Source organism: Lissotriton helveticus, chromosome 7 (genome assembly GCF_964261635.1).
Source record: "Lissotriton helveticus chromosome 7, aLisHel1.1, whole genome shotgun sequence".
NCBI lineage: Eukaryota > Metazoa > Chordata > Amphibia > Caudata > Salamandridae > Lissotriton > Lissotriton helveticus.
This window is the reverse complement of record NC_136068.1, coordinates 648,963,815-648,986,462: the sequence shown is the minus strand read 5'-3', so window position 1 is coordinate 648,986,462 and position 22,648 is coordinate 648,963,815. Positions and strand designations below refer to the sequence as shown.

General features: G+C 42.7%; 1 protein-coding gene across 4 annotated transcripts in view; it reads left to right on the top strand.

The window, feature by feature from the left end:
* Positions 1 to 22,648, top strand: part of LOC144766949 (uncharacterized) — a 133,372-nt gene that overhangs the window by 93,676 nt on the left and 17,048 nt on the right. For 3 of the 4 annotated variants that reach the window (XM_078650631.1, XM_078650632.1, XM_078650633.1), the window contains 5 exons: positions 10,983 to 11,238; positions 12,639 to 12,685; positions 14,277 to 14,342; positions 17,378 to 17,443; positions 18,009 to 18,062. In XM_078650631.1, coding sequence (XP_078506757.1) covers positions 11,190 to 11,238; positions 12,639 to 12,685; positions 14,277 to 14,342; positions 17,378 to 17,443; positions 18,009 to 18,062 — 282 coding nt within the window. In that variant the 5' untranslated portion in view covers positions 10,983 to 11,189. The other variant, XM_078650634.1, reaches the window with a different exon arrangement.

Here is a 22,648-nt window from a genome sequence, read left to right as displayed (position 1 = left end):
TGTTCATAGAAAACAAACCATTTCCATTTTGTCGTTAAGCCCACCTGGGGACATTGTTCGCAATTTTCGAATCCAAAAGGCCTCCCTCTGGAGGAGGATCCTGGCATTGTCATGACCCAAACGTTGTGGGATCAGTTCGATTATTTGAAATCTTAATTGGGCAAGTGTGTGCCTTGCGTCAATCCAATGCTTTGCCAAAGGAGATGTGAGGTTTTTGTTCCGTATCCGGCTTTTGTGCTCTGACAGTCGAATTTTTAATTTTCTGTCCGTCTTTCCAACGTACAGAAGACCACATGGACATTTGATCGAATAGACCACATGCTCTGAGTTGCAGTTTGTCGTGTGTCTCAATGGTATTTTCTCACCAGTTTGAGGGTGCAATAGGGTGTTCCCAAGTATGGCATTATTGCAGTTTTTGCAATTGAAGCACTTCGTCGTGCCTTTGTATGTTTCATTTTGCTGTCTCCCATCGTTCAATGATTTATTCAAGACCTCTTTGAAATTTTGAGCTCTTTTATATGCGAACAAAGGTTTGTCCGTGAACAGTGTACCAAAATCATTCTCTGTTTGAAGAATTTCCCATCTTTTCAATATGATCCTTTTTATGTCTCTAGAAGATGTTGAAAATTTAGATACGAAAACCATTCTTTGATTGGTCTTTTTGGATTTCTTTTGCAGGAGATCTTTTCTTGGGATTGACTTAATCTTTCCTAAATGTGCTTCAAGCAATTTTCTAGGGTATCCCCTGTCCAGATACCTATGTTTTTGTTCAGCAAGACTTTTTTCACATTGCAACTCGTCCGTTGATATTCGTTTTATCCTCATGAACTGTGAGATTGGGAGATTATTGATCAGAGAAGCCGGGTGGAAACTACCGTAAAGCAAAGCTGTATTCTTATCTGTAGTTTTTTTGTACAAGCTTGTTTGGATAGAGCCTTCTGTTATTTGTACCATTACATCCAAAAATGGCAATGCTGTTTTACTGATGCTGTGGGTGAATTGAATCCTCGGGTTTGCTAGATTTAGGGTTTTGATGTTTTCCTGTAATTCTGATGTTGACCGATTCCAAATCAAGAAAACGTCATCTATGTAACGTTTGTAGTATACTAGCCCGTCTTGCCAGGTCCTGTCTTCAAGAATGTAGTCCAGTTCAAATTTCGCCATAAATATATTGGTGTAGATACATGCCCCCGGAAATCCCATTGCTGTTCCCGACAATTGGATGAAATAGTCATCAAACCATGTGAAATAGCTGTTTATTAAACAGAATTCAAGAAGTTGCATAATCATCAATTTCGTCTCGACAGGCTTATCAATTCTCAATAGTGCCCACTCCATGGCTTCTAGACCTTGCTTATGTGGGATTGAAGTGTATAATGACGTAACATCGATTGTACATAGTGTCCATTCCATGCAGTTGTCTGTTGAGATTGTTGAGAGGCTTCTAAGGAAGTCGGAAGTGTCTTACAGATATGTCGGCCACTCTCGGATGAAGGGCTGCATCTGAGCATCGATGAATATACCTGGGTTTTCGAAGATTGACGAGCAACCAGACACTATCGGTCGAAAAGGGGGATTTTCCAGGCTTTTGTGTACTTTCGGGAGAAAGTAAATTCTAGGTCTTCTTGGATACATTTGTTTAAGAAAGCGTCTAGTCGTGTTGTTAATCCATTCTTGTTCTTCTGCTTTCCCCAAAATCATATCCAGTGTCTTAACAATTTCCAAAGTCGGGTCTTGTTCAAGTTTCGCATATGTATTCATGTCTAGTACATGTTCATTGCCCCGTTGTGTGTAATACTCCGAATCCATTATTACCAGACCTCCTCCTTTGTCTGCCTTTTGGATCTTGATGGTACTGTTTTTTGCCAATGCATAAAGTGCGCTACGCTCTGCTCTTGTTAAGTTGTTAGATTTCCTTTTGTAGTGTATTTTGCTCAGATCAGCTTTAACCAAAGTCTCAAATGTGTCCAATGTTTTGTGTGAGACAGGTTCCAGAAAATTACTCTTTGGTTTAAATTGAGTTTCTGAGGTTTCCATGGTTTCAATCGGATTAAGGATTGTGAAGAAATGCTTGAGACGCAAGATTCTCATAAATTTGAAAAGTGCTACTTCAGTTTCAAGTTCATTTGTATGGTACGTACTAACAAATGACATGCCTTTATTTAACAGTTTTTCTTCAAACTCAGAGAGGGCGTACTTCGATATATTTATTACGAGGCTTTGGTTTGGCTCCTTAATCCTGTCTTTTTCGATGATTCTTTCTCTTTGTCCTTTTCCCTTTCCTCTTCGCGTCTTTTTTCGTTCATTTGCATTGACGGTGGATCCGGTGGCTTGGTTGTTGACTGGCCAGCTTCTAAAAAAGAATCAGATCCAGATGCTTGATCAGGTGCAGTAGATATTTGTGAACTCGACGCTTGATGTTGTTGTACAGAAATAGGTTGCCTTGACGTATTCGTGTCATTGTCGGACATTGCACTTTCATCGGATGAGGCTGCTGGTTGTTTCTTGCCAGTGTATCTTCTTTTGGCGTAAATCTCAGCCCAAGTATAGGTTTCATTGAGCTTGTAGTCTATAGTATCTCTCTTAAACTTCCGCAATTTTGTTTCCTGAAGTTCCTTCCCATATTTATCGAGCCTTGTGTCTATGTCCTCTAGGATTTTTGACCATGGTTCCTCTTCGATCTTAGCTGAGAGCTCTCTTTTAACGTTAAAAATCTCTTCTTCCAAATCATGTATGGTCTTAGCCAGCTCTTCAACTAGCAAGAGTATTAAGTCCAACGAACATTTGTTCAATATCTCGAACCATTTTTCCATAAATTTGGGATTACTGTTTAGTCTGTAGAGCATGGGGCGTATTGCCAGTCGGAGACCCCTCGGGATCCGCTGAACTCGGTGGTACTGTATCAATGTAGATGCGTGTAAACGCTGGTTCAGTTCACGCCTCACTAAATATTCAAGCTGCTTAAGCTGTTGCGTGGTAGAGCCTCCTTTAGCATCAAAAGTCTTAGTTTCCTTGATAAGTTTGTAAATTTGAGAGGCTTCATCCTGTGTATAAACTTTAGTATTTGCGCGATTATCTGTGATTGCCGCGATAGAATCAAAAGACATTTTGAACTTGGTGCTAGTACCCCAAATTGTGCAGTATGTATTAACAATGATTGTGCGTGGGGACTGCACTCATGAATCAAATTTAACCTGTTTGTACGGTATGTGTGCGCGTTGGATTAGTGCCTGCACACTTTAAATAGCTAAATGTAGGGCCTGGTAACAAAGGTGACCAGGGATCCAGCGTGCACCAACAATATCAAATTATCCAATCAAAAAATATATTTCATGTTTTAGTCACATATTTAATCGCTATTCATTGTATTGTTTCACCAATTGCATTACATTTCAAAGGGTCACCTTTGTTACCAGGCCCTACATTTAGCTATTTAAAGTGTGCAGGCACTAATCCAACGCGCACACATACCGTACAAACAGGTTAAATTTGATTCATGAGTGCAGTCCCCACACACAATCATTGTTGATACATACTGCACAATTTGGGGTACTAGCACCAAGTTCAAAATGTCTTTTGATTCTATCGCGGCAATCACAGATAATCGCGCAAATACTAAAGTTTATACACAGGATGAAGCCTCTCAAATTTACAAACTTATCAAGGAAACTAAGACTTTTGATGCTAAAGGAGGCTCTACCACGCAACAGCTTAAGCAGCTTGAATATTTAGTGAGGCGTGAACTGAACCAGCGTTTACACGCATCTACATTGATACAGTACCACCGAGTTCAGCGGATCCCGAGGGGTCTCCGACTGGCAATACGCCCCATGCTCTACAGACTAAACAGTAATCCCAAATTTATGGAAAAATGGTTCGAGATATTGAACAAATGTTCGTTGGACTTAATACTCTTGCTAGTTGAAGAGCTGGCTAAGACCATACATGATTTGGAAGAAGAGATTTTTAACGTTAAAAGAGAGCTCTCAGCTAAGATCGAAGAGGAACCATGGTCAAAAATCCTAGAGGACATAGACACAAGGCTCGATAAATATGGGAAGGAACTTCAGGAAACAAAATTGCGGAAGTTTAAGAGAGATACTATAGACTACAAGCTCAATGAAACCTATACTTGGGCTGAGATTTATGCCAAAAGAAGATACACTGGCAAGAAACAACCAGCAGCCTCATCCGATGAAAGTGCAATGTCCGACAATGACACGAATACGTCAAGGCAACCTATTTCTGTACAACAACATCAAGCGTCGAGTTCACAAATATCTACTGCACCTGATCAAGCATCTGGATCTGATTCTTTTTTAGAAGCTGGCCAGTCAACAACCAAGCCACCGGATCCACCGTCAATGCAAATGAACGAAAAAAGACGCGAAGAGGAAAGGGAAAAGGACAAAGAGAAAGAATCATCGAAAAAGACAGGATTAAGGAGCCAAACCAAAGCCTCGTAATAAATATATCGAAGTACGCCCTCTCTGAGTTTGAAGAAAAACTGTTAAATAAAGGCATGTCATTTGTTAGTACGTACCATACAAATGAACTTGAAACTGAAGTAGCACTTTTCAAATTTATGAGAATCTTGCGTCTCAAGCATTTCTTCACAATCCTTAATCCGATTGAAACCATGGAAACCTCAGAAACTCACTTTAAACCAAAGAGTAATTTTCTGGCACCTGTCTCACACAAAACATTGGACACATTTGAGACTTTGGTTAAAGCTGATCTGAGCAAAATACACTACAAAAGGAAATCTAACAACTTAACAAGAGCAGAGCGTAGCGCACTTTATGCATTGGCAAAAAACAGTACCATCAAGATCCAAAAGGCAGACAAAGGAGGAGGTCTGGTAATAATGGATTCGGAGTATTACACACAACGGGGCAATGAACATGTACTAGACATGAATACATATGCGAAACTTGAACAAGACCCGACTTTGGAAATTGTTAAGACACTGGATATGATTTTGGAGAAAGCAGAAGAACAAGAATGGATTAACAACACGACTAGACGCTTTCTTAAACAAATGTATCCAAGAAGACCTAGAATTTACTTTCTCCCGAAAGTACACAAAAGCCTGGAAAATCCCCCTTTTCGACCGATAGTGTCTGGTTGCTCGTCAATCTTCGAAAACCCAGGTATATTCATCGATGCTCAGATGCAGCCCTTCATCCGAGAGTGGCCGACATATCTGGAAGACACTTCCGACTTCCTTAGAAGCCTCTCAACAATCTCAACAGACAACTGCATGGAATGGACACTATGTACAATCGACGTTACGTCATTATACACTTCAATCCCACATAAGCAAGGTCTAGAAGCCATGGAGTGGGCACTATTGAGAATTGATAAGCCTGTCGAGACGAAATTGATGATTATGCAACTTCTTGAATTCTGTTTAATAAACAGCTATTTCACATGGTTTGATGACTATTTCATCCAATTGTCGGGAACAGCAATGGGATTTCCGGGGGCATGTATCTACGCCAATGTATTTATGGCGAAATTTGAACTGGACTACATTCTTGAAGACAGGACCTGGCAAGACGGGCTAGTATACTACAAACGTTACATAGATGACGTTTTCTTTTTTTTTTTTTCTTTATTTTTTTTTAAAAACCTTTATTTGTGAAATAACAGAAGAACAAATACGGGCCCACAACCATCCGGCTGGCCACAATAGCATTCGAGCCAACATCACAAGCAATACGGCAACTCAGTAGCACCTCTACACAATGTAACAAGCAATTAGGGTCGCATCGGATATCATCGTGGTACTGAGGACAGGAGCATTGAAGGTTAGTTTTAAAGATTTTTCTTAATATAAAACATTTTCAAATAGAGCACAAAAGGAGAAACGGAGTCCGTACAATCCTCTGACAACCGGAGGTGGCAGCATCGTGGAATAAATGTTCGCAAGCAACGAAGTCCCTCCACTCGCGTGGTGGAACAAGGATATACGTAACAGGAATACCAAACAACTAATATAGATCATGTCAACCGGTACCCACCCCGTAACAGACCAACCCGCGGACCCAAGTTAGAAACAAGAAAAGAAAAGAATTAAGAGGAAAGGGAAAAAATCAGGCTCATAGTAACGAAAGAAAAAAATAAAAATCCCCACCACCCACCCACCACCCTACACGCATGCAGGGGCCACGGCCTACCCTCCCCCAGCAGTGTGCCTGTCGCCCAATAAAGAACCCGAAATATAGGACTAAAGAAAGAAAGAAAAGAAAAAGAAAGTCACAAAAGACCGAAGGAGGGCAAAACCAAAGTGCGCCCGAACTCCTCCGCCACATGTGTAAATTCGACCCCATGTATAATAAACCACAACAAAATGACATAAGTACAGGAGGAAATGGGGAGAATTAGCACTTATCACAGCAGTACGTGTTGTGGACGCGCTCCAGACCGCGTCCCCACCGGCCATCCAATCACAAGCTGTAAAAAAAAAGGAGTCCTCTAGCCCTGGCCAGTTCGTGGGCATGTCCCCAAGCACGGCGCCAAAAGAAGACCGGCCCCAGACAGAACAAAGGAACAAAATGGCCACTTTCGGTGAAGAAGATGTGCACCAAAACAGAATGAACACCGCCAGTCACAAACAGTTCCATTATCACAGGCAGGGGGCAGTTCCAAGGTCAACCGATAAGATGCAGTACATTGTAGGGACAGCCTAGCCAGAGATGCAAAAGCATCAAGGGGAACAAGTAGCCGTGGCTGCAGCGTAGGAAACAAAAGTAGCGACTTCAAGGGCGAGGGCGAAGGCCTCGGCTGAGAGGGAGACATTGTAGCGCTGCTCAGGTAGGCGGACCGCGGCCAGCAAGCTCCAGCACATTCGAAGGATTGTACTTCTAAGCACTCACGCGGTATGACCGTACCCCAGTCAGAAAGCAACGGAGGCAGAGCGGCAGATCTAGAAGAGCAGGATAGCGGCTCATTGCCCAGAGCCAGTGAAACAGCATCCAGCCTCCCACACAGCACTCGGGTACACTCCCTCCATTCAGACCGTAAATCGGCAAGAGCGGCCAGAACGGAACCGTAGGTGAACACCGGCTGTCGGTCCAACAAGTCCGTGGTATGGGACGTGACAAACTGTCCAGCGCACCGTTCAGTTCCCCGCAGGGCGACACAGTCAGGAGTTGAGAAGACATTCACCCCCATAGCCAAGGAGCCAGACGCCATCTCCACCCCGACGGGGGATGCACAGGAGTGTGGAGGCGGAACCGGCACCGAGAGGCTGGGGGCCAAGCCGCCGGTCTTGTCCGGACACTCTAGGGAAAAGCCGCCCACAGCGAGTGCCATCTCAGTTGCGTCTCAAGACGGGGGGACACACGGGGGCACAACACCATAGCCAGGCAGCGCCAGAATGGGTTCGGCACCACACAGCCCATCTGCAGTGTCCCAAAATGTGAGAGGAACAGAATGCGCTCCCACTTAGCCGCAGCACACAAGTCCAATCCGGGTCTGCTTTGTCCCCTCACAGCGGGCAGCGCGCCGCAAGACGCCAGGTCCGTTCCAGCTCGAGCCCTCGCCGCCGCCCCAGCAGCCTCCAGCAGCGCACGAAAACACAGGTCCCGGTTCCAGGGCTACAAAGGCCGACAATCAATCGCCTCGATATTTCCGGTTTCCAGGCAGGCAGGGACACCGGAGGAACGCGAACCAACGCCGCGCACCGTCATCGTCCTCCCGCGGCAGATTTAGCACAGGATAGGCATCAGGATACTAGCGCGGGAGACAAAGGCTAGCAGAGCCGGGAGCCTACACGTCCGCCTCAGTCGCCATCTTAGCTCCTCCCTCCAGATGACGTTTTCTTGATTTGGAATCGGTCAACATCAGAATTACAGGAAAACATCAAAACCCTAAATCTAGCAAACCCGAGGATTCAATTCACCCACAGCATCAGTAAAACAGCATTGCCATTTTTGGATGTAATGGTACAAATAACAGAAGGCTCTATCCAAACAAGCTTGTACAAAAAAACTACAGATAAGAATACAGCTTTGCTTTACAGTAGTTTCCACCCGGCTTCTCTGATCAATAATCTCCCAATCTCACAGTTCATGAGGATAAAACGAATATCAACGGACGAGTTGCAATGTGAAAAAAGTCTTGCTGAACAAAAACATAGGTATCTGGACAGGGGATACCCTAGAAAATTGCTTGAAGCACATTTAGGAAAGATTAAGTCAATCCCAAGAAAAGATCTCCTGCAAAAGAAATCCAAAAAGACCAATCAAAGAATGGTTTTCGTATCTAAATTTTCAACATCTTCTAGAGACATAAAAAGGATCATATTGAAAAGATGGGAAATTCTTCAAACAGAGAATGATTTTGGTACACTGTTCACGGACAAACCTTTGTTCGCATATAAAAGAGCTCAAAATTTCAAAGAGGTCTTGAATAAATCATTGAACGATGGGAGACAGCAAAATGAAACATACAAAGGCACGACGAAGTGCTTCAATTGCAAAAACTGCAATAATGCCATACTTGGGAGCACCCTATTGCACCCTCAAACTGGTGAGAAAATACCATTGAGACACACGACAAACTGCAACTCAGAGCATGTGGTCTATTCGATCAAATGTCCATGTGGTCTTCTGTACGTCGGAAAGACGGACAGAAAATTAAAAATTCGACTGTCAGAGCACAAAAGCCGGATACGGAACAAAAACCTCACATCTCCTTTGGCAAAGCATTGGATTGACGCAAGGCACACGCTTGCCCAATTAAGATTTCAAATAATCGAACTGATCCCACAACGTTTGGGTCATGACAATGCCAGGATCCTCCTCCAGAGGGAGGCCTTTTGGATTCGAAAATTGCGAACAATGTCCCCAGGTGGGCTTAACGACAAAATGGAAATGGTTTGTTTTCTATGAACATTGTAAACCAGGACCCCTCATGATCTCAATTCCACGGTGCTACTAATAATACCAGTATTACCCACACACTCATCCCCCACCATACTTATCTACATAATTAATCATGGTGATCCATCTAAGCTACATAAGATTGTAAATAGGCAGGACATTTGCACAAAAGTTCCACTTTTGGATCCTCTAAAAAATGGGCTGCGCAGCATCAGATTGTAAATAGGCAGTTAATGTAAAATATTTTGCATTTATTATTTAGTGTCTGTTTCTCACTACTTTCCATTTACTATCTTTTTTCTGCAGGATACACGCTATTTTATATAGGCCCCCTAAAACAATATATGCAATTCCAATTCTTTGCATATACTAACTATAGAATGTGACCGAAGGCATTCAACAATGGCGCTTCCCTTGAGCACGTAATAGTCCGTTTTTTAATCTCGTCGGCTCTCAGATCTCACGAGTTACAAACAGAGGAAAAGGGACTAGTTGTGTCCACCTAAGCACGGGTGTGGAGGTCTTTTCTGACTAGCCGGTCGAGTTTTGCGGTGAGTTCCGCTTTCTCATATCAGCTGATAATGTCTACAGCTGCCGAGTCCGTTTTTTTGCAAACCCAAACTGTTTACGTTTTTTAAGTCCCAAACCGTTTACTGTTTCCACAGAATGCGGTGACTGCTCGTTAAACTGCTCGTTAAACTGCCGCCTTGTAACGAACATCGAACTTCATCAGGTAAACGCTAGTCCCTGCACTGCTGAGGGTCATTTCTTCGTGAGCATGCATTTTCATAATGCTTATTAGCCTCCTTTCTCTTTCAATTCTGCAGATAAAAACGCTTTACTTCTAATCCAGCAGGTGAGCTTAGTATTATTATTTTTTCAGTTACCTCATACGTTAACTGTTTAATCTTAGATCGGTTTGTTCCAATCTAAAAACGTTATACACTCTGCCTGTCCATTTACTTTCAGTTACCTCAACTACCAGCATTCAGGTAACTAGCACTTCTGTGCGTTCCCTATAAACACATTTGTGGTTCACAGAATTTTGAGTTTTCTTACAATACTTACTCATTTCTTAGATTACACGCAGCTACGCGCCACGCTATTCATCGAATCCAAGAGTGGGTTCGCCTGTTCATAGTTGCGGTAAGATTAATGTTAAACATATTATATGTTAAAAATCTTCCTCCCAAGCACTGGAAGTAACTTAGTTTTCCTTCTCTCTTTTTCTTTCTTTTTCTTTACACAGACCCCTGACGAAGGGGCAAAAGCCCCGAAATGCATTGGGTTTATGCAATTTATGATGTCATTTAATTTGGTGTTATTGATGTACTTTGCATTGGACTTTATTCATGATATTTACTTGAAATGTAATGCAATTGGTGAAACAATACAATGAATAGCGATTAAATATGTGACTAAAACATGAAATATATTTTTTGATTGGATAATTTGATATTGTTGGTGCACGCTGGAGCCCTGGTCACCTTTGTTACCAGGCCCTACATTTAGCTATTTAAAGTGTGCAGGCACTAATCCAACGCGCACACATACCGTACAAACAGGTTAAATTTGATTCATGAGTGCAGTCCCCACACACAATCATCATTGCCAAAGAGAACCAATTCAATGTTGGTTGACGAGGGTAGGTTTAGTAAGTTCAAATAATTAGAAAGACATTCACTTACATATATCAGAACAACATGAAACATATCCCTTGCTGTATTTTTGTTTTATTTTGTTTTAGAAAGACACAACATAACAAACTTACTACATATTGCTGAGTTCTCAATGCTCATTTTAGCAATTGCTATTGTATTTTTTTTGCACAATTGCATTCGGACACGAGGTTCCCACCCAAAGGAGTCATTTTAGCGCTTTTTCCAAGTCAGACTGGCAATCTGATTTGACTTAGTAGCAGCTGAGAGCTAATACAGGTGCGAAGATTCATGCTTCTATCAATAGAAGGATCTAGAAGGCCCTTAAGGAGGTAAACAAAGAACAAAAAATACAATATTTACAAACTTCCCAAACACTTTCTCATGCCTCGCACACCTTATCTAAGTAATCCACTAAATCTTTTTCAAATAGGTCCAAAACGCCCATTGTTTGGAAAATCTCTGTGATGTTCTGGTTGACAGGACCGAGGCGAAGACCATAGTGTATGTTCCTGGGAAGATCCTGCCTCCTACGCACTTGCTATCGGCATAAATAGAGGCCTCAGGCATGGACCTTTTCACAGGTGTTTGAGTGATCAGCAGTTCTACAAAAAGCTCACATACCAGGCCTACAGCAAACATGATGTCTTCCATTGCCCTCCTCCTCGTGGCTCTCGGTGGCTGCTTGGGTAAGTGAGAGTTCAATTAAATAAGGGACTGTTTGCAAGTGTCTGCCATGTTTTGAGATAACTACTTTTGACCTAAAAATGCGTTTATTTTGTGGTTATTAAGAATAATGCTTAAACAGTATATTCAATTCACTTTCATACAAAGGCAGACCCGATGAGCTTCAGGTTAGATGTTTTGGATTTGGACGCCTCATTTGCTTTTGCAGCAGTGTATAGTCTCTATGCAGTGTGGTGGGTGTTTTCTGAACCCTTTCCTAACATTGTAATATAATCTGTTTAGCTCACTTCCTAACCAATCACAGCGCCCTTTTCATGGTTTCCCACAGATATATCAGTACCTTTATAAGACGTCATATGAATGAATCCCTATGTATTCCATCTTATTATTAAACCATTAAAAAAGTTCAACATCAATTCAGAAAATGGAACACAACTATCTAAAGGAGAGAGAACCAATCAAATGAACTGAATACATTTTCCAAGAGGATCAGGCAGCTGATAATGGCGAAACATTTCCAGTTATTTTTCTTGGTGATCTGTTATTTGACACTCGGTCTTGAAGTGATCTACTAGTTATTAGTGAGTAATTTTGGCAGTATGACACAAACAGTTAATGGATTGACCTATGAACTCCTGTTGCTAGTCATTTTGCCACTCTCCCTAGGTACTGTGAGTAAAGAAGCAGTGACTGAAACTGACGACTTTCATTTCAGGCTTCTTTTTATTAAATGATTGAGGATGGTAAGCAACAGGATCCGACATTGTGTAGTCTGATCAGGTATTCGTTCCAAGTGTTTTTCTGTGTATGGCCTCCCTTTTCCTGCTTCTCCCACTGTTTCTCGCTAGCTCAATATTTCTTAGCACAAAGAGGAAAAATAGGCTTTCTTCATATCTTGTTCCATAGTAGAATATGATTGTTGCTTGTACTGTAAAGATTCTTTCACGTACCTAAACATTTGAAATTACAGCTACATTCAGACCTTCAGGCTAAATGTTTTTAAGTCATTTAAAGGATTTCATTCAGCTAGTTTTACATTTGAGGATTTAAACAGTGATGGCAGGAACACGCTTAGATTAGGATTTTAAATTATTTACACAAAATGTAAAATAACTAAATGGTTAGACAGTGAAGTTGTCAGGGTTAGAGATGCACATGTGTTAAAATGTGTGTTGTATGGCAAAGAGAATTAACTTCATGCATTTTCCATAATCGTGAAAAATTATCCCTTAGGGATTGTTTATTTTGTAATAAGTGTTCAGAAATTCAGCACTGTGCTGCTTTCTGTCCAAATGCAGTGGTGGGTCAAAGTCTATTTGTGCCATCATGAAAACATAATATGTTAAAGAATCCTGATTGAGCCAGGGCCAGGTCATATGGTTAACACGTCTATCTTTTACAGCAATCCCTTCTGACTACAGCCTGCAGCAGAAATCTTCAGGCATGAAGGTATGTCTCCGTTGGTTAAGAGGTGCTTACTTCATGGGTTCAACAGCTAGCTATTGAGATCTTAACCTGTTCCATGCTGATGACGAGCTCAGCTCGTCATTCAGCACGGTGGCGCTGTGCTGATGACGAGCTGAGCTCGTCATGGCCTCCGCGGAACGCCCACGGGGGGGATATTAACCCCGCTGTGCTGGGCGTTCCATTGAACGTGCGGGGCCATGACGAGCTCAGCTCGTCATCAGCACAGCACCACCGTGCTGCGTTACGAGCCGAGCTTGTCATCAGCATCGCCTCCCTTCCCCCGCGCCACGTGGAAATTAGCCCCACGGCAATGGGGTTAAGATCATCAGCTAACTGCTCTCCTGAGACCTTAGCAACATGAACCTGCCAGAGTCAAGGCCGCTCCATGCAGTGCAGTTCACCCCCTGACTACATGTCTAAGGGAAGTGTATACATACCTAATTATGCTTTAAAATTCTACACCCTATGCTGCAGATTCTATTATCATTCGGATTTAAACTATAGTGAAATATATTGTTCCATGTTTGGCCTTCAGCAAAAGGTTATTGTTGAGCAAATACGTTAATTGTGGAACATTTCGCTCTTTACAGAAAAGCAAAACAAATAATACTGCTGTTTCAGTTCACAGTTTCTATGAAGAAATCGAGTATAGCCAGGCTTGCACTGGAGCGATTCTTATATTCATCTAAAATATGAAAGGCCACATACATGGAAGATTCTTGTGGAAAGGAGAGATGACTGCACTCTCTTGCTCTTCATCATAACAAACATCGAACACTGGGAGGCATATTTACAAGGGCTTATCGCCTCAGGAATGTCACTTTTTGCGATGTTCCTGTGGCAATAAAACCTTCGCCTAAATTACAAGGCAGTGTTAAGTCACTTAACGTGCCTTACCACCGCTTTGTAAATAAGGCCCCCTTTCCAACTATGCGTGAAGGGGCGGGCAATAGGTGTTACAGTGGGTGTTCCGCCACAACATTCATTGATTTTGACGTTACCCCCTATTTACAAGGATGGCCTCATTATGTGGCAGCACCAAAATTAAGATGAAAAATAACCTGGTTCTTAACATGGTGAAACTAGGAGAAATATTTATATTATCTTCGATTTTGCTATTTCTATGTGTGCTGCATAGTGTAGCACACGTAGAAACAGCAAATCAACATGCATGATTGTTTATGTGCAGGAAGGTGCACAATGCAGCATACATAGGAGTTACATAGGAGTTACAAATCACCATTAGTGAATGTTTATGTGCAGGAAGGGACACCTTCCTGCACATCAACATTAAATCCCTCAATGCAGGCCCCCTTGCACTATGGTGCAAGGGGGCCTGCATTGGTGCTAGCCAAGTTAATTTAGTGCCAGCCAAAGGAAAACACAGGGGTGTGCCATATCTTCGTAAATATGGCGCATCCTTGTGTTTTCAGAATTGCAAAACGTGGCATCAAATTTAGCCTGAAGCACGCTCCTCCATTCTATTGTAAATATGCCCTTGGGTCAGATAGACTCTTCTTACGTTCCTTTTATTTGCAGAAACTGATTGGCTACTCATATTGATTTTTTTCAGCAAGAAGATGCCTATTACTTCACACGATGCATAAAGAGCAACCTGAAGAATTACCAAATGATCATGGTAAAATTCTCGTTTCTTATCTTAACTGAACTTCAGGATAAAAACAGCAGTTCTCTTAAGTAGCCAGAAAATCAAGCAGAAGGGATGTTGTAGCACTTGCATGGGTGCTCATCAGGCCCCTGCAGTGACAATGTGCATTACTTCCTTGGTAAGTCCTGATTATTCAGTGGTAGAATTAGAGTGCAGGTCTTTAAAGTTATACTGGCATGGTTATGAGAGGTTATAAATATTGTCAACGTAAAGGGATACTTGCGTTTCTAATCAGATTCAAATGATTCGTTTTCTGAGAGCTAGGTATTCACAGAAAGCTTACATACTTGTACATCTTTGAAACACGTTCATATTAGCCCACAATGGTGTAATCTGTGTGAGTGACCACACTCAAGGGGTGATAGCTGAGCGATCCAGGGCCAGATTTCCCTAGCAAAGTTGGAAAATTCAAATTTGTAGGTAGTCTTACACTTTAATCGTACACCTTCCAATACAAGATATGCTCTAAGATTTATTCCAAACAGGTCAAGATTATTGGTCATATATACTAACCATTTATACAGTCGCAAAACCTCAGATTCAGCGTTTGCAACCGTAAACATGCTTTTCAAAGTGGTCTGATCTGATTTTAGAAATCGGCACATTTCATCAGCTTCTAAAAAGAAATAGCATGCCCACATGAATTTGGTATTTGGAAGTAGAATGCTGTAGGTGTTCCTTACAACTGTTGTCGGCACATTATTTAGTCTCAAATTCTAGCCAATAGAGCAAGTTAATGATTAGGGCTGGGATTGGTGTAATCCCGATAGGGACTTTGGTGCTCCCCGACTAGAACAGTCACTATTTCTATAAAGGTAACTTTGCACCAATAGGCTGAAATATTCTCTTAAGAATGACAGACAAGGATTGTCGTTTCAAAGCTTTCCATAAAGAATTAAACGGCAAATTACAATAAACATGCTATAAAAGTGTTTAGCAGCAAAGCATACATATCATAGGTACGAATAACTCATTATAGTTCTAAGCGAATTCTGACATACATTCCACCTTATAAGGTTGGAAAGGGAGGTTTGTTCGATTACAGAAGTCCACGTACTCTTATAGGGCTTTAGACAAACCCTTTTACAATACTGTTTGTGGGATTTTTCAAAGGTTTTTCATATTACTCGATATCCGTCATCTTCATGAAGAATTTCCTGAAGAATTTTTTAGATTTTTTTCAAGTTGAATAACTGTGCAACTATGCTGATGGTCATCAGTTCTAAGAATATAATCATCATTCATCAAACCTGTGTTATAAATCTAGCACTGAATTTCTGACTTTTATATTTTGCTGTTGTCGCCAGAGATGCAATCATAGCACATACGTAGATGTTAAAATGAAACACTCACACTAGCTAGACTAGTTTAGGGAACACAGATAGCACATTCAGAGACCAGACTAAATGCCTCGGGATACTTTTCTTTCATTTTTGCCCGTGAAATGCATCAGCCTGAATTTCTACCAGTTGCTGTAAAGCTGGCATTTCTTTTTAAGAAGTATGGGTTCTGTTTATTCGTCCTCTATTTTGTAAATACGAAAACAATCATCAATGTTCTCCACATCCCCACTATGCTCTGCACACAAACCAAAAATAAAACATGCTCAATTGCACTTCACACATCACCAACCAAACAAGTCAGCCAGGGTCTGCGCACCATCAGCCAAGCTCAATGGTGAATCAGTGGACAGGGGAAGAACATGTCAGAACTTCTCAATGACAATAAGGCCAGGGGGTGGAGGAAACTTACTCAAAGGGAGCACATACCTGATGGGGAGTACTTTGAAGACAAGTCAAAAGAAGCATCCTACATGTACCAGCACATCTCATCCAGAGCATGAAGAAATATGATCACATCACCCATCGTTAAATAACTCCATTGACTCCCCTTTCCAGTCTGCACCATCTTTAGAACCAGCTGGATCATGTACAGGAACATCACAACCAACAACTCCATTTGTCTAGCAGACAAGCTCACCATCTCTGATGGTCTTAGGCTCACTCACAGCCAGGACAGTATCAGACTACAGACAAAGAAATGTAAAAAAGAAAAAACAAGACAGCAGACATTTTCCATCTATGCATCAAGGATCTGGAACAACATCCCTAATCCTATTAGGAGAACCCCAACACTGCTCCATTTTAGGAATGAACTGAAGACCCACCATTAACCATGCACAACTCTGCTATCTCTCATATTACTTGCGGATGTTAAGCTTGCCTTTGACCATGTACATTGCTTCACAAAATATTATATACATACATATCCACATACACACATATAAAACTAACTGATATGCTGAATATCATCTGAAGGTGATGGCTCATTACCAGCTGTTTACCAGTATGTATATCTTCTTTTGCAATAGAATTGATCATGAGTGAATTGAATTTATTGGTGTGCAGTACTGTGACATTTAGACCCAAGAACAGGAGCCTGAGTAAAATGACTTCACTTCCAAACCTGGAGAGTATAGTCAGTCAGAATTTAAATCATATTTCTACAACAGTGCAGTGTAACCGGGAATGTACTGATGTATTTCTGCCAGTGCAACTCGCAAGTCACCCAAGGAGAGCAATGATGTGTTCCTAACCCTTTACAGTGAAACAAGTAGTTTTCTTTTTTCAAAGTGTCTCACTGAGAATGAAAGCTGTTCCGCCACTCTACAGTTACTTAGTGTGAGACCCTCAGTCTAGATACCTTAGGATGGACTCCCAGTAGGAATGAATGGTCTGAGGACTATTTTATAACCAATGGTTCACCTTGCTTCACTGGCAATGTTTATGTTCAAATCTTTATTTTAGATTGAATGTTTCCCTCAGTTATTGTGATAAATGTTTCCCAGACTAAATAAAATAAAATATTGGTTTTACCTGGCCTAGAGGATAAGTAGAGCCATAGGGGAAAACTGCTCCCTATTAGACTCAATTGATGAGTGGTCTCACTTAGACAGCTTTTTCATAATGTAATGTTTTTATCACAGCTTTCTTTTTCTTTTTCAGAAAAGCACATCAAAGGGCAAAACATTTGAAATGAAATGCAGTCTGCACAATCTCCTCACTGTTTTGGTAAAACAGATACTTTATTTTTTTAATGATTTGAATACTTGTTAATATAACACATTTTTCTTTTAAAATAGTACACTAGTTCTGTATGTGATATGCCTGTCAACTAATAAATGTATCTTGCTGTCTCTATAAATGTATGTGTCTGCCTTTGGTTTAATATTTAATATATATACCCCCCTGAATATGTAATTCTTTATTTGTTAGTGTCTATGAAGAAATACATGTATTTAAAAAAATAGTGGAAGGGTGACATTTTCTTACATTCATCCCTTCCATTATTGATGTAAATGTTATATACAGCCCTGATGCAAACACTAGTGAGGCAGAGGTGGGGAGAGATCATTTGCAGTGATTAACAGCATTGAAGACTTCTAATATTCAATTCCTTAATGAGATGCATTTGGGAAATTTACTGAAAAATGATTGAGCGGAATTTACCAAATTAGATAAGACTCAGTCTTAAAAAAAAATCAAACAATTAGGAGTAGACCCAAGTTTTTCACTGCTGGGCTTTCTAGGTAAAACATGTATAAATTAGATTTTGTCTTTCTTAATTGATCCTTAGGAAGAATTGGCTGATGACTTGGGGTGCTCTGTTGAAGATGTGATGCGGCAGATGGTAAGATAACCATTAATATGTATTTACTAATCAGTAAATAATATAAATGTCAGTTGCAGAGTGTGATATACACCATACCTACTTCCCTTCAGATCAGTGAGTCATTGAGCTCCTGTTAATTTGGGACATTCACAACTTATAAGTAGTCATTGTACTGTACACCTGTCTGATGAATTATCTGCTCAATTGTTCAAACATAAAGAAGTCTAACAGTGCATTTTATCCATGATTCCAGGGCTTCATCTGTGAAGCGTTGATCCCTGTAGGGGTTTTTAAAGGTACTCATTTTTTCCAGGGTTCTCAATACCCTGAAACCTCTTTAGTGGATTAGTTGCCACTTCCTAAGTTCATTTAAGATTTTACGGCCTGTGACATATGTTACTGTTATTCAAATATGATGCGTCTAACGATGAAGTATCTTCGAGTTTCCTTCTTTCAATTTATGTATTTAAACAATTGTTCCTTTGCTCCCAAAGAGTTGCCAAATATCTAAATTATCCCGCAGTCATTGCTGATGTCAAGTCTCTCCTTCAGATTCTGCTAAAATTGTAAAAATGGGTGAAGTTTTATCATATTTTGAATTTGACATCACTTATGAAACAAAGAAGATAAAACAATATATAATGCCAGTACAGATAATAATGGACAACAAATAAAATTGTCAATGAAGCAAAACCTTTCAGCATCATAAAACATGCTTGACTTTTCCCAAAACATTCCCCCCCGTAATCGGTCTACTGTGGCCATGAAGAAATGCATTACTTCCGCTTGACCCATATACCTACTCACGGCATCTTGTAGTACATAATGTTTTTTGTGCTTACAAATTCTTTGCCCTCCTGCTCCATAAAATGATAGTATATTGCAGTACTGTTTACAGAAATTCATTGTTACTTTCATTCTCACCCTTCATTTTCACCCTTTACAATTTGTTGTGATACTCTGTTTTAAATTTACCTAGCTTCTTGCACTTCCTGGCATTGTGTAAACAGCGGTCCTACGCTGCAACGATTCCCTACTTCCTGGTCGCCATTCTCGAGGGCGAGGTGCGCCACGAGACACGCCCACCTCTGTTGGCCGCGCCCCCTCACCATTGCTATAAATAGTGCGCGCAGATCTAAGGCGCGACACTGATATTGACGAGCGACTCCTGAGGCGGAAGCCGGGAGCGCAAAAGCTTTTTTTTTAACAATTTGTTGTGATACTCTGTTTTAAATTTACCTAGCTTCTTGCACTTCCTGGCATTGTGTAAACAGCGGTCCTACGCTGCAACGATTCCCTACTTCCTGGTCGCCATTCTCGAGGGCGAGGTGCACCACGAGACACGCCCACCTCTGTTGGCCGCGCCCCCTCCAACGCCCCCTCCATCCATCATAAATCATGTGCCTTGGCAGGAAGCGCAGCGGACGAGCGCAGCGGGCGCGACGATTGCGCGCCGAAGGCGCGCTTAAGGCAAGCTCGTCTGCGCTCGTCCGCGACCGGCCGGGACTAGGGGCATGCCTCTCTGCTCGCCCTACAAGCTATTCCTCTTCCCAACTACGTCGTCTCCAGGGCCCTTGGTCACTACCTGCCCCCACTCGCTCACGCATCATGTCTCTTGGCCTATCTCCACCCGCCCCTCCTGCCATTCCTCTCCCCCAACCTGCCCCCTCTCCTCCTCCCAGAGGTAGCGCTACTCCTGCTACCCCCAGAGCCCTTACGGCTCTTTATTTAAACACTAGGTCTGCAGTAGCTCACGCCCATGAGCTTTCGGTTCTACTGGATCTTCATGTCCCTGACTTGCTTTTCCTAACGGAAACTTGGTTCTGCGATGACTCCCTCCCTGTCCTCTTGGCTACTCTTCCAACGCCATATTACGCTATCCGCACTGATCGCTTAAATGGCAGAGCCGGGGGCGGGGTGGCGGTCATTGCTCGAACCGACCTTCCCTTTAAAACCTTATCCTTACCAGATATTGCCACTACGGAGTATCTAGCCATCCGCACTACCTCCATCATGCCCCCTCTTACTTGTATACTTATCTATCGTCCCCCTCAATCCGCGTTATCATTTCTCCCGGACTTTCTGGAAGTTTTGGCTACTACTACAGTCAATAATTCTTCCATTTTGCTTTTGGGAGATTTTAATTTTTGGCCCTCTGATCCGGCGGAATGTTCATCTTCTAAAGAATTCGCAGACACTCTCCACTCTCTTAATTTCATTTCTCATATTCACTCTCCCACTCACATCAAGGGTCATACTCTTGACCAGATTTGGTCCCTAAATTGCCCAGTAGAGTCCCCCTCTGTCTCGCCCTGCACTTGGTCTGACCATCATCTGATCTCTTTTTCGCTCCTTATCCACCCTAAGGTCAAGCCCTCACTCCCGAAAAACATCTGGGTGCGTGCATGGGGCCGAGTGGACCCGGACAGTCTAGCTTCCCTACTCACCACTTCCCTTCCCTCCCTGAAAAATCTGCCTATTCATTCCCAGGTCAAGGCCATTGATCTATGGCTCTCTGCAGGCTGTGACTCGGTTGCCCCCTTGAAGCGAGTCTCAACCAAACGAGAGAAGGAAGCCAATCAGTGGTTCAATCAAGATCTAAAAGCCACTAAACTAGCGGTTCGCCGGGCGGAGCGAGCTTGGAGGAAAAACTATTGCCCCTTTTTGCGACTAGAGTTTATTAACATCTTGACTCTCTACAAAAAAAATATCTTGGAGGCAAAAACCATCTATTTTTCCTCCAAAATACTCGCAGCCGAAAACAAATCGAAGGAAATCTTTTCGATTATCCATAATCTGGCGTTTTCGGACAGAACCTCCCTCAAACCCACTCCCTCCCAGGATCTTTGTCACTCTCTCAATCATTTCTTTATTCAAAAAATTGCCATTATAAAAACCAACATCCCCCCTCCTTCCCCCTCTTTTGTGGACCCTCAGTGCCCTCCCCCTAAGGAACACCTCACTGCCCTCCCACTTCTAACTCAAGAATCTTTGACTGCTATAATCCCACTCGTCAAATCTGGTTCTCCACTAGATCCCTGCCCGGCCCATATTCTCCGTCACATCTTCCTCAGCTGTCCTGACCCTCCTCTCCACGCTCTTAACAGTTCTCTTTCTCAGGGCGTGGTACCTAACTCACTTAAATCCGCCGTCATTGTCCCCATATTGAAAAAACCGGGCGCTGATCCCTCAGTTCCAGCCAACTTTCGCCCCATTTCCCTCCTGCCGTTTCTGGCGAAAGTTCTCGAGCGCCATGTTACTTCTGCCTTGAGTTCTTTCGTGGAGAAGAATGGGGTCCTCGCCCCCCGCCAGGCCGGGTTTCGCCCCGCACACTCTACGGAGTCCGTAGTGCTTTCGGTCCTTGACAACCTCAGGGAGGGTATGGATACCAATCAACCTCAGGCCCTGGTCCTCCTCGATCTCTCAGCCGCTTTTGACACGGTGGATCATTCCATCTTGCTTTCCCGTGTCAAGGCGGCGGGGATCGGGGGTACGGCGCTGGTCTGGTTATCCTCCTTCCTGAGGGACCGCACCCAGGCTGTCCGCCTGGGTGACTTCACTGCGGACTTCTGTAATGTTCAGTGCGGGGTCCCCCAAGGCTCCTCCCTTTCCCCCCTTTTATTTAACCTATACATCTCCCCTCTTATTTTTTCACTGCAACAAATGGAGGTCGCCGTGTTTAATTATGCGGACGACCTCCAGCTTGTCTTTAACCTTTCTTCCTCCCCCGACTCTGCTCTTAACTTTCAAACCATCATGATTCACATCCGTGACTGGATGAACCACAATCATCTTAAACTCAACCCAGACAAAACAGAGCTGGTGTTGACGGGTGGTTCATCCAGCCCCTGGTCCCCTATCTTCTGGCCCCCTTCCCTTGGCCCCCCACCTGCCCCCTCAACCTCAGTTAAAACTCTCGGCATCAAGCTTAATCCCCAACTCACCCTCCACTCCCAGGTCAGCTCCGTGGTCTCCTCCTCCTTTCTGGCACTGCGTACCATACGCAAGGTGTCCCGTTTTTTCTCATTTGATGCACTTAAACTGATTACTCTTGCCATGGTCATGTCCCGCCTGGATTACGGCAACGCCCTATATGCAGGTATTCCTGCATATAGTCTTCGGCGGTTGCAGCAGATCCAAAACCAGGCGGCGCGCCTGGTGTTCAAACTCCCTAAATCCCACCATGTCACTCCCCTCCTAAAGTCCCTACACTGGCTTCCTGTCTGTGCCCGTGTCCAGTTCAAGCTTGCCTCTATCACCTTCCAAGCATGACTGGGCACGGCTCCGGCTTTCATCTCATCTGAGATTGTTCCCTATGTCCCCGCCAGGGAACTGCGGTCTTCTACCCAATCCCTTCTTACGGTCCCACGGTTCCGGAGAAAGAAATGGGGAGGCTCTAAATTTGCGACCCTTGCCCCGATTTTTTGGAACTCACTGCCTTTGAAACTTAGAGCTTCTACTTCGTACCTACTGTTTCGGAAACAGCTTAAGGCACATCTCTTTGCTAAATCTTTTTAACTAATAATCTGAGCTTTCCCCTCATGTTTAGCTCTCTGTCAGTTTAGCGCCATGAAACCGCTGGTGTACGTGCGCTGTATAAATAA